This window comes from Durio zibethinus, chromosome 10, assembly GCF_047325235.1.
Source record: "Durio zibethinus cultivar Kanyao isolate XHJ-2024 chromosome 10, ASM4732523v1, whole genome shotgun sequence".
NCBI lineage: Eukaryota > Viridiplantae > Streptophyta > Magnoliopsida > Malvales > Malvaceae > Durio > Durio zibethinus.
Window position 1 is genome coordinate 27,420,308 of NC_143171.1, and position 10,970 is coordinate 27,431,277.

Below are 10,970 nucleotides of genomic sequence, written 5' to 3' on the forward strand. Positions count from 1 at the left end.
AAAGAAACAATAGAATTGGCAACTGGCAATGTTGTTCTAGTGAAGCTTTGATTGTCAAGAGTTGATGATTATTCTTTCCGTAACTCCACATAAAAAATTGTATCCTGCAACCCCAAGTGTAGAAGAAATATCATCGTCCCATCTGTATGATAAAGTTTTAGACTTTTGGTACACCTCAGTTGAAAGCAAAATGGAAAAAAACAAGAGCCTAAACCATTATCAGAACCTTCTTTGTTGACTAGAGATGATAAGGAATGAACAATTTTGTAATGGAGTGATGTAAGAACCAATCAGAATACAAGGATGCAAACTCTCAATATAGTGTTGAATTTATCGTAAGAGTCGATGTTTTTCACCAGACACACTCAAGTCTTGTGAATGTCAAATGTCCGGTATGCAATGCTTTTCACAAGATGCATTTAAGTCTTGCAAATGTCAAGTATCCAGTATGCCCTCTAGCTTCAGCAGATGGCCGAGCCATGACTGCTGGAGAACTTGAGTTGTCCCTCATGCTTCCTTCGCCTGAAGGCTGCCTCCTCTTGCATGGAGGACATGCAACGGAACCACCATCATCAACCTTTGAGCAGTCCATTTTCCATTCACGGATTTCATATGTGCGAAGTAGTATTTCAAAGGTCCTTATATCTGTATGTTACAAGCACTTTACACTTTAGATAGAGAGAGAGACGAAGAAAGAACACTTCTAAGAAAAGTTCATGACACTATAAAAGAAATACCGCTTGAGCAAGATAGCAGAACTAGTTTCAAAAAAGCTACCTGTAAAGTTTGATCTAAGAGTTTCACATGAGCGTTGCACTTGTTCAATGCAAGGTGAGAAGGAGCACAAAATTCCATCTTGTTTCAACATTTTTCCAGCTGAAGGAATGGCCAGCCAAGGTTGTGGTAGGTCCAGAAATACAGAATCAGCCAACCCAAAAAATTCATCTGGAAATCCCTCACCCTGAATGTCTCTGACTCCCACAGTAACTAAGGTGTTTATTCCTGTCCTCTCAAAATCCTCTCTGTCAAACGAGGGATAAATCATAAACAGACAAGCCAATGAATCAGGCCTTTGCTCTCTAATCAACCCATAAAAGAATAGAAGGAATAAAGGATCATCTTCACATCTTTCTACAATGAGTTAGACAAGCAGAAACCATATAAGGGGACAAAACATGCTCAAAAGAAGAAAAGAAAAGATCCATAAAATGAGATGATTTTGAGACTCTGAAACATTGCAGCTACAGATCCAGAATCTAAAAATACATCAACCCAAATAGATTCAGAAATCAAACTAGAACTCAAACTCAACCTAAGCAATTATCAAATCATATTTCATAACTCAAGCTTTGAAACTGAAATTTCATCAGAATGATAAAATAATGTTACAATGCACTCTCATAAAAGAAAAACATCTTACCTAGCTGAGGCAGCCCTCTGTTCATGGAAATCAAATGTATAAACATGTCCAGTAGGAGCCACAGCCCTTGCAAGTGAGGCTGTTAAAGATCCACTTCCGGTTCCTGATTCAAGAACCAAACAACCAGGAACTATTTCCGAGTACATAATCACAAAGCTAATATCCGCAATATAGAGAATCTGAGTCCTGTGACTTAGAACCAAAGTCCATAACTCTGGCGTTGGAGCCAATAGGTAAACAAATCCACCCTTGTTGCTAAACACTTTGGAACCAAATGGCTTCCCAATCCAATCCGAATGTTTAAACACACCAAAACGATTTTGAAGAACCGAATTCTCAAACACTTTAACAGCCTTCATAGTATCATGCCTCTCATAGACAATAACCAAGTCTCCATCTCTAATGCACCGATTAAATGATATCTTCTTTGAGGGATCCAAAAGCAACATCCTCAAAATACTAAATTTTATGCAGAACCAAAAAAAAAAAAGCAATTACCTGTCTGTCACAAGTCTGAAAATATGTTCAATGTAATCTACTATTTATTACGTTATCAGAAAATTGCAAAAAGCTTCAATATATGTTTCAGAAATTTCTCTCTTTTTCTTCTTTCATGAATTACTCAGACAAATTTGGTCTAATAAGTAATCAAAGTACCAAAGTTTACTCCCCAAAAGAAAAAGTAAATTCAACTATTACCGCATACCCAAAGTTCCATTAAGAATGAACTATAACATAAAACACCAGAAAGACCCAAATTCATGAAAATACGTATACATTCAAAGCATATATAGAAAAAGAAAATAGTATCAATTATTTCACGAATGGTTAAGGTAAAATGTTGAGAAAAAAGACTTACCCAAGATTTAATTTTGATTAGATAGCAAGATTTTTTTGAAGAGAAAAGTCGTAGAAGAAAGTTTTAAGGTTTATCAGTGAAGCTGAAGAAGAAAGGGAAAGAACACGAAAGCAGCAAAAACACGGGGTTTTTGCAGGTTCGCCTATTAGCCAAGTAGGGTTTTCCAGATGGTTATTGGACTTTGGTGTGGTTTTCATGGGCTGCTACTAATGATGGAGAGACTTCATCATATCATGATCAATCTGTTGTGGCTCAACTAGATATGGACCTTGCTGTAAGTTTCTAGGATAACAAGCTTCATCACCCATCAGGCCCAACTAGATTAAATTGAAGCTGTAGGTGATGGGTTAAATTCGAAAGGGTTATAAATGTTGGTAGAGAGGTCCGCATAAAAAAATTTCCCATCTCAACAAAAAAATTGTTTCTGCAATTGGAAGATGCTGAAGTCTTATCACTTGAAGATGAGCTGAGCCTAAGCCTTCGGATTTCTCATGCTCTTTCGGCCCTTCACTTGGATATTTGTGGATAACAGCCCTTTATCAGTTGCTCTCTTCCCCTTTCATTTTGTTCTTATTATGCTTTTCCTTGTGTAAAAAAAATCTAAATATCTAACACAAATATCAAACAGCCCAGCACTATTTGCACCCACCTCTCTCTCCTTTTCTCAAAATGTGCCATAAACATCAATTCCCTTGTTTTGCATTGCCAGCCACATGACTGCATTAGAATGGTAAAACACCAGATAATTATCTTGTGATACTTAGAATCTTTTGCTTTGTATGCACATTGTTTGTGACCATTTAAGAGGGTTTTTGAAATCATTGTGAAAAACATCAAAAACTTACGGTTTTTAATGCTTTGGGGTGATATTATTTTGTAGGTTCAACATATGATAGAGAGATGCCTGGTGTTTCACATGAGCAGAGATGACTGTGTTAAAGCACTTGCTAAGCATGCCAAGATTGAACCAATCATCACCCTAACAGGTAAAAAGTTCTCTTTACTCTTTTCAGCGCCCGCATGTATATGTGTTATTAGTGTTTTGACAGGCTTAAGCTGGTGCTTTTGCAGTTTGGAAAGAGTTGCTTAAAGAGAACGAGGCCTTCTTTCAAGCCTATTTCCAGGCTATATCTGCAAGGCAGTTCGGCTGTAAGGGCAACAAAACTTTGCATGCTGATGATCAGTTTGGGAAAACCAAAGTGATTTTGAAAAATTCAAAAACTAATGGATTCTGCAAGATATTATACCCTTCTTATAAAGGTAATGAATTCCCAATTAAGTTTTCCATTTTACTTTGGCTTAAACTTAAGTGAGAGGCTGTTTCTCTTATTGATGTATTTTTATATTCTATCCAGATATTTCCACTCAAAGGATGGCTACTTTCAGGAGAAGAAAGCTTTGGCATTGATTCAAAGTGCAAAAAGATCATCAAAAGCCCCATGAATGAACTTCTTCCTAGTCATAAATTTAATAAAGTGATCAGAAACTTCAGAGACATCTGCTGCAGCCTTCAGAATGCAACATATGAGTATAATTTACTGGTTTCTTTCTGCTTTTAGGCCCTGATAAAGATTGTAAGTCCTTGCTATTGCAAAACACTTAATTCCCTTCTTAATGAATTTCGACTTAGATGCATCCTATCGCCTTTATGATCAGGCAGATTGGGAAGATGTAGCAGAAGACTTTTATGTTGTAGTTCAAGGCTAGCTTATTGTGGCTATCGAGTATTGTGTAAAGAGTTGCATACATGAGTGAACTGGTTACAATAAAAGCCATAACTTCAAGCATAGTTCTTAAAAAAGGTGGCATGAAACTACTGTATTGTTGTAATACGAATCAGCTTCGTATCATGTTTTACTGAAATTAAGCAAAATCTGCACCAAGAGCAGATTCTTTTACTTCTATTGAAAACCTGCTCTTGAATGGTAGGCTACTACTGCAAACCAAGTACTGAAATTATTGCTCGATAAACTTCAATATGCTTTCGTCTCTGGTTTTTCCTAGGCAACCAAACGTAATAGTAGCGTAAAAGTTGGAAATTCTGGCATGAAAACATTATCACCACATAAATTCAGCAAAATCTGGAATCCAAGTAAACTGCATTGGCCTCTGCGGTCAGGATTATACCACCGCTTTGAGATGTATTGGCAACCTCAGCAAGGAATGTAAAAAGCAGGAAATGGGTGAAAAAGCATGAACCTGTCTTTTCAACTGGATAAGGATTTCAGGCTACAGCAAAACATTAGCATGGGAAGAACACTAAAGCCCTAGAAATATACATGTCCTGTCCACCTGTATCATTGCAATATAATAAAAGGGCGAGAAAACAAAAGCCACACATCAAAATGATCAAGAGAAAACTATCAGTCAATACACAAAGTTAAGTGTTTATTTGGCAACGTAGCAAAAAAGGCTAACACCATGAACCGAGTCAAATAGTTATATGGGCTGCCTGCCCTGTAAGGCTGTAACCAAAGCACCAACTTTGGGGCCAACAAAATCTTCCTCATTAGCTCACGTGTTCAAAGCACATAAAATTGTAAGCAAATGAAAGCAAATGCCGCCACCTCATCACATCACATGGATCCAAATTTATATCTCGCGGTTCCACATTCCCCAAAAGGAAATAAAATGCTTAAAATCAGTAAAATACAAAAAAAAAAAAAATCAAATAATTGAATTATCCATTTCCTGATATCCAAGCTAACCGAAAGGCCTCTGTTTCTCATTTCTTCCCCTGGAAATCATCATATATTCTGTAAGTAATCTATCTTTTCACCAGTCGGAATCTGTCATAAGGCTTTTTCTCCTATGGATTTATATATGTATCATGTTGTTGGTATTAATATCATCCAAAATTTTGAATCTTCAGGATTAGTTTATTTTTCATGGAATGCTTATTAATTTCAAATACCCTTTTCGGTTTTTGATGTAATTAATGAATATTTAGCACTGCAATCAGATAAAAAAATGGAAATTTGTGTATGAAAAAATCTAAATTTGAAACATATCAAATATGAACCAAGCAGTTGATTAATATTTAATTAAAAAAAAGATATTTTTTTAAAAAAACAAAGAAAAAGGGTGTCAAGAATTTATAATGGGTAATTTGCTTTTAGCAGGATGCAGCTGTTGGTGACTGCTGATACAACAACCTTGAGTTACTGGTTCAATTGGAGAGTGTTGCTTTGTTCAATTATTGTTTTGACTCGAATTGTTATGGCATTGTTTTTAATATGGAAATATGAAGGATTGGAACAAGTGAAATGTGAGGGAAGAGAAAGGCAGGAAGATTTAGGTTGTGATGAGTTATATGATGATGATGTTTGGAGGCCTTGTCTTCAAGAAATCCATCCTTTTTGGCTGTTGGGTTATCGAGTTGTTGCGTTTTGTTTGGCTTTGGCAACAGTTACAATCAAAGTTGTTAATGGTGGTTGAACTTATCACTATTATACTCAGTCAGCAATCTTCCCTATCCGAACTTGCCTTGGACTAAGTTACTAATGCTTACTTAAACTGCTTCCATCTTTATATTTGAATCATGGCATTTTAAGTAAATTGCAATGACTGCCGTTTTTTAAATTGATTGTGAGCTTCTTTTTTTGTATAAGGAAAGTTTATTATTTTCCAAAGAGCTGCAAAAGCTGCTAAATATCAACCAAACTGCCAATGGCTGTAACAAACAAACTAAACTTTCAGTTTATGAGAGTCTAGAGTCACCTAATCCCCAAACAGTACAAAATTGATTTTGAGCTTAAAGCCAATGTATATTATTCATCTATCTGATCTTCGGAAACTGAAATCATAGGGTATTTTGCCTTATATGTCAAGCTTCCTAATTAATTCTAACAGGTATTTTTCCGAAACATTCCGAAACATTCTAACTTGGTGCTGGACAGGTGGACTTTTACTTTGGTTACCATTTATTTTGGGGTATGTCTTCTAATTATATTCTTCCCGTTCTTTGTTGCAATGTTTCTGCTTCTGCTAAAAACTGTCAGTATCCAGATGACTGTATGCAGTATGATTTCCACCTCATTTTTGCAGTTTGGAACATTGCTTTCTATTTACGGGGTGTTACCAGCATCAAAAAATGAGCCGCTGTGATTTTGATGTGGAGAATGTTAGGATAGATTCAGAGCAAGGATGCTAAATGCCTTTAACTAACATAAATGTTACAAATGTTCGTAGAAAAGCCTTAAATCCCCAGGAAAGATGCAATGTTTCACAAACTGTAGGCATTTCTAGTTATCTCTCCAAAGTTATATTCCAGGTAAATTCTCTTTTGCCACTCAAGTCAACAAAATAATGGTTCTAAACCTTCTAGTGAAAATAGTACTAGTATTTTTACTCTAAAATCATTTTTGTAGCACTGCATTGGATGTTAAATGATTTTAAGAATGTTGTGGGAATACTTTGAGCTTTTCATGCTGCTTCTACCTTATTCCTCAAAACTTTTATGTTGAACCTGATTTTGATTTGTCATATGCAGATGAATGCTGGAGCAGTTATGCTTACTCACTTCATTTATTGGTCCATTATTTATTCATTTCTTTCCATCAAATATTTTAAATTTAATTTTGTGAGTTCTCTATCCCTTTGCATATCTGGTTATTGCTTTTGAGCTCCTGCTTGTGTGTGAACATGTTCAGTACACTAGGAACTCAATCACATCCAAATGTTTGAAACAATAATGACAACATGTAGTTCAAGTTCATAGAATCATAGCCAAACTTGCCACATGTCTGAAGCAGTTTAGAGGACGATTTCTTAGCCATTTCTCTATATCTTCCCATCCACAGTTGAAGATCCATTCATTCTGTTTTTCTAATGATACTTTCTGTCAAAACCGTTGGTTGATGTTTCTACTTGAACTTGTTTTGGATTTATTTCCATTTCTTATTCCTTTTTGTGTTATCTTATTGCTTTTGGTCTCCATATTTCAGATGACTGTTAACATGCATACACTCAATGTCATCCTACTTCTCGGTGATACAGCCCTGAATTGCTTGGTAAATGTATGTTGTTTTTCTTCTTGTTTTATGGATACAGCTTCTTTTTTCATCATAATCACCTTGAACTGTATACAACTATCAACCACCTTCCAGCGGCTCCCTTGGTTTCGAATTTCTTACTTCATCTTATGAACCGGCACGTCATTTTCCAGTGGATCATTCATGCTAGTGTCTCAATTTGGTAATATCGATTTTTACTTTTTTCATTCCAAAATCCGGATATAATACACAAGACATAATTACTCAAGAAGTAGTGATAATTCTCTGTTGCAGGTGGCCATACTCATTTCTTGATTTGTCATCACCTAATGCTGCATTGTGGTACATCTTCTCCTACTGAAAGCTCAAATGCTGTCAAATATACTTCCATGGGCTTTTTTTTTTTTTTTTCAGATTTTTTTCTCATGCTTTGCTTTTCTCATCCATTTCTATTTTGTATGCATTTGCAGGAACTTTTTTTTGGCATTCATGCATCTGCCATGCTACGGATTGTTTGCTTTGATAGTAAATGCCAAGCATTACCTGCTGTCAAAATGGTTCCCCCAATCATACCGGTGTTTAAGTTAAAGAATGTCAGCTTTGTATTTGTCAAATTGCCGAAGTTGCTTGTAAGCTGATGTATTTACCTAGCATTACTGCCTTCAAAGTTTGATCTGAAAATTTTATATAGTAACAATCGAAGTGTACTTTAGGGCATGCAAGGCAGAAGTCATGAAAGAACAGTCACATGCTCACAGTTGCCATGGGACAAACAAGACAAAATATTTACTCAAAGTCAGTTTCTTAATTAAAATTATAGTTTGTCTTCCAATATTCGATTCATTAAAAAAAAAAACGACTTGTCGAGCAAGTTTCACAATTTCATTTGTAAATCTGACCATTCATAACTGTTTTGCGTTAATCATATTTAAAATAAAAAATTATATATCACAAAATATGTCAAAATACTAAACACATAATTTATTAAAATTTTAATCCTTATTATTTTTTATTTCCATGTTTTTCTTTTCATTCCGTAAATTGTCAAATTTAGTTTCATAGAAACTCCAAATTTGTCTAGATTTCGTAAAAACTTCAGAAAATAATAGAAGAAATGAAACCATAACTCAAATCCAATATCATTAAGGATTCAGCTGAAAAGCGAATAAACATGAACCAAACCAAAGTCCATATTTATTTTCTAGTATTATTATAGACAACGTGCAGCAGAACTCTATTCTAAGCAGAAGGTTTAGCAACAGCTCCAGCTTCAGTTAGGAGAGGAATCAACTTCCCATCCTTGTGTATGGCGTTTGTGGCTGCAAGATATAAGAACCCGGTAATTAATAAAGAAGCAAAGATGGTATTATAGGAATATTGTTCCTGCTTCAAGCAAATGATGATAGCACAAGAGTTTAAAGGGCATACTGTCACAGCCACCAATGTGATTCCCGCCAATGAAAACATTGGGCACAGTCCGCTGGCCGGTCCACTCAGCCAGAGCTGCTTGAATTTCAGCTCCATCACCTTGAAAATACAAAGATGAAAGCCATAGGTCATTGATCTCTTCCTAATGTACGTTTACAACCAATTCACTATTTCTTTTGGAAAGAATGAAGTTTAAGTTCAACAAGGTCGAGTTAGAAATCCGATCCTTAACTCAAATCAACAGTCTGAAATTTATCAAAGGGAGCATCTCTACTGCTCCCATCCCATGGAAAACAAAATGTTCAATGTATTATGTTATTGTATAATAGATTGAACTTCTGATATTCAAATCTCCGAATCAAGATAAAGTACTCAAACCATCACAACACCAGCAAAAGACAGTCAATCACTTTTACAGGCATTCTTAAAATGCTTATTAAGGGTAATAGAGTTACATCCCATTATCTTATACACAAAACCAGACACTTTCATCTCTAAAATCTATTGTCAAAACAATGGAACCATATAACCCCACAATAATACCAACCATGGCTTACTGAATTATGGCATCTTCAAAACCATACTCAAAACATCATACATACGGCTCCATATCCATGTCTTAAACACAGTGGAGCTACGGAATTTGATAGCAAAACTACAGATTCCCCTAGACTACAGTTCAAACGGACCTCAAATGCTTCCCACATAAGTTTCCAACTACTCCTCTTGCAAAGCTCAAGAAACAAAAAATTACTAATGGCAGCTAGGTTAATCAACATGATCCCTAAAATCAATTTCATCATAATTAATAAAAAGTACTGACTGGAAAACCAAAATAATCTAATGTTTAAAAAGACAAAAAGTTATGAATAAGTTTTATATCCTCCAATACTACAAGGAAAAAAAAAATCCCAAAAATAATTTCTTTTATTCGTCTTGTATGAATTACCTATATTTTGATTGATTAATTTATAATTGTTCCCCCAAACAAAGCCTTGAAATCACTGTATAATTTCTGTAAATAGATCAATCTCAAGATACCATACAGAACCCAATCAAATTCAAGCTAAGAAAATTTAAGCAATTAAATATAAATTTTCAAACAACGAATCACAAATTATACCTCGAATATTCTTTTTTCTCTCTCAAAGAGTAAAAGAAAAAGAGAAAAAGAAACACTAACTTTCGTTGTCGAGCTCAATTGCCTTGAAGGAGGCTCCAATTTGTTGAAGCAACTTCTTCACGCTCACACAGTAAGGACAGTACGACTTGCTGCATCAAAGTATGACGAATCAAAACACAAATTCGTATACGATCAATAATTAACTCATAAAAATACGTATAGTGATATGTATACCTGAAAACAACAACGGGATTGGCAGAAACAGTCTCCTTAGCCTTCGGCAAAGCCATTTCTCTCTTCCTTCCTTTTTTTCAGAGCCCTAAAATTTTGTTTCTAATTTTCCTCTTTGATTGGAGATCTTAGCGTCCTGGCATTAATAGAAAAGAAGATAGCGTCGATTAAGTGGGAAAGGAATTGCTCGGCGTGATGTAGAAGTTTCTGAAAATGATCTGAGCCGTTGATTTCGAATTCGAAATTATGGAACTTTTTGAATAATTATTCGTAGTTGGTGGGCCCTTTTGGATTTTACACCATGAATCGGTTTTTGTCTTTTTTTGGGTAACGTGTCCAATCCAAAATTCCGTGTCCAATTGTGTTTGTTTTGCTGTAAAATGAAAGAGTTAAAAAGGAAGGATTTCAAGTCTCTTTGAAAGCCAGACCAAAGGGATAAGACTTGGCTTAGCTTCAATAAAGTTTAATATCTTGAGGATAAATTTATCTCATTCTCGAATCACGACAAGAATCACGTATCTTGTAAGTTTTAATAAAAACTTACCCAAAAATTTATTTGTCATTCATTAAAAGGAATTATTGATATGGAAAATCCAATCTAAATCATAATTAACTCAATTAACCCATTAGTTCTCAGCTTCCATTTTACCAAGTGGATTTAACCAAAAAAAAAAAAAAAAACAACTTCAATCAAATAGAATCTTTATTTTTTAAGCCTTTCATTGAAGGTGAATTTTATGGGGTGCCTGAAACAGACACCAATCATCTAAGATGCTGACATTTGGAAATTATCGATAAGATGAAACGGATAGTCGAATAAATATTCTTATGGTTGGAGATAACTTAATTGGGTCCAGGACCAAGTTAAATTAGCAACACCAGCCACTAGTTCAATTTTCAGCACTCCAAAACCAG

General features: G+C 35.1%; 4 protein-coding genes and 1 pseudogene across 5 annotated transcripts; 3 read left to right on the forward strand and 2 right to left on the reverse strand.

The window, feature by feature from the left end:
- Positions 1-119: 119 nt before the first annotated feature.
- Positions 120-2,450, reverse strand: LOC111292369 (uncharacterized). Its single transcript, XM_089767070.1, has 4 exons — positions 2,280-2,450; positions 1,421-1,879; positions 778-1,022; positions 120-645 (listed from the first exon to the last, which is right to left on the reverse strand). Exons 2-4 carry the CDS (start codon positions 1,867-1,869, stop codon positions 407-409), a joined length of 933 nt encoding a protein of 310 aa, XP_089623196.1. The 5' UTR covers positions 1,870-1,879; positions 2,280-2,450; the 3' UTR covers positions 120-406.
- Positions 2,451-2,948: 498 nt separating this feature from the next.
- On the forward strand, positions 2,949-3,772 carry LOC111293180 (uncharacterized; annotated as a pseudogene). Its single transcript, XR_016345904.1, has 4 exons — positions 2,949-3,009; positions 3,160-3,265; positions 3,351-3,539; positions 3,635-3,772. The product of XR_016345904.1 is annotated as an uncharacterized LOC111293180 (transcript).
- Positions 3,773-4,954: 1,182 nt separating this feature from the next.
- LOC149516632 (uncharacterized) lies at positions 4,955-5,818 on the forward strand. Its single transcript, XM_089767072.1, has 2 exons — positions 4,955-5,037; positions 5,399-5,818. Exon 2 carries the CDS (start codon positions 5,403-5,405, stop codon positions 5,715-5,717), a length of 315 nt encoding a protein of 104 aa, XP_089623198.1. The 5' UTR covers positions 4,955-5,037; positions 5,399-5,402; the 3' UTR covers positions 5,718-5,818.
- A 256-nt stretch (positions 5,819-6,074) lies between these two features.
- LOC111293434 (uncharacterized) lies at positions 6,075-7,925 on the forward strand. The gene is given in 8 exon segments (XM_089767071.1): positions 6,075-6,212; positions 6,327-6,552; positions 6,772-6,861; positions 7,226-7,291; positions 7,388-7,430; positions 7,433-7,475; positions 7,568-7,615; positions 7,744-7,925. Coding segments are annotated over 7 exon segments (528 nt in total). The 5' UTR covers positions 6,075-6,212; positions 6,327-6,432; the 3' UTR covers positions 7,862-7,925.
- Positions 7,926-8,390: 465 nt separating this feature from the next.
- LOC111293181 (glutaredoxin-like) lies at positions 8,391-10,172 on the reverse strand. The gene is made up of 4 exons (XM_022885956.2): positions 10,059-10,172; positions 9,885-9,973; positions 8,702-8,800; positions 8,391-8,592 (listed from the first exon to the last, which is right to left on the reverse strand). The coding sequence occupies exons 1-4, from the start codon at positions 10,112-10,114 to the stop codon at positions 8,513-8,515; spliced, it is 324 nt and encodes a 107-aa protein (XP_022741691.1). The 5' UTR covers positions 10,115-10,172; the 3' UTR covers positions 8,391-8,512.
- Between the last annotated feature and the right edge of the window lie 798 nt (positions 10,173-10,970).

Coding starts and splice junctions, on each gene's coding strand:
- LOC111292369 (XM_089767070.1), bottom strand. CDS start 1,869: ATGTTGCTTTTGGATCCCTCAAAGAAGATATCATTTAATCGGTGCATT. Junction 1,023..1,420: donor CAGAGGGCTGCCTCAGCTAG/GTAAGATGTTTT, acceptor CTCGTTTGACAG/AGAGGATTTTGAGAGGACAG. Junction 646..777: donor TCTTAGATCAAACTTTACAG/GTAGCTTTTTTG, acceptor TGTAACATACAG/ATATAAGGACCTTTGAAATA.
- LOC149516632 (XM_089767072.1), top strand. CDS start 5,403: ATGCAGCTGTTGGTGACTGCTGATACAACAACCTTGAGTTACTGGTTC.
- LOC111293181 (XM_022885956.2), bottom strand. CDS start 10,114: ATGGCTTTGCCGAAGGCTAAGGAGACTGTTTCTGCCAATCCCGTTGTT. Junction 9,974..10,058: donor AATCCCGTTGTTGTTTTCAG/GTATACATATCA, acceptor ACTTTGATGCAG/CAAGTCGTACTGTCCTTACT. Junction 8,801..9,884: donor AATTGAGCTCGACAACGAAA/GTTAGTGTTTCT, acceptor TGTATTTTCAAG/GTGATGGAGCTGAAATTCAA.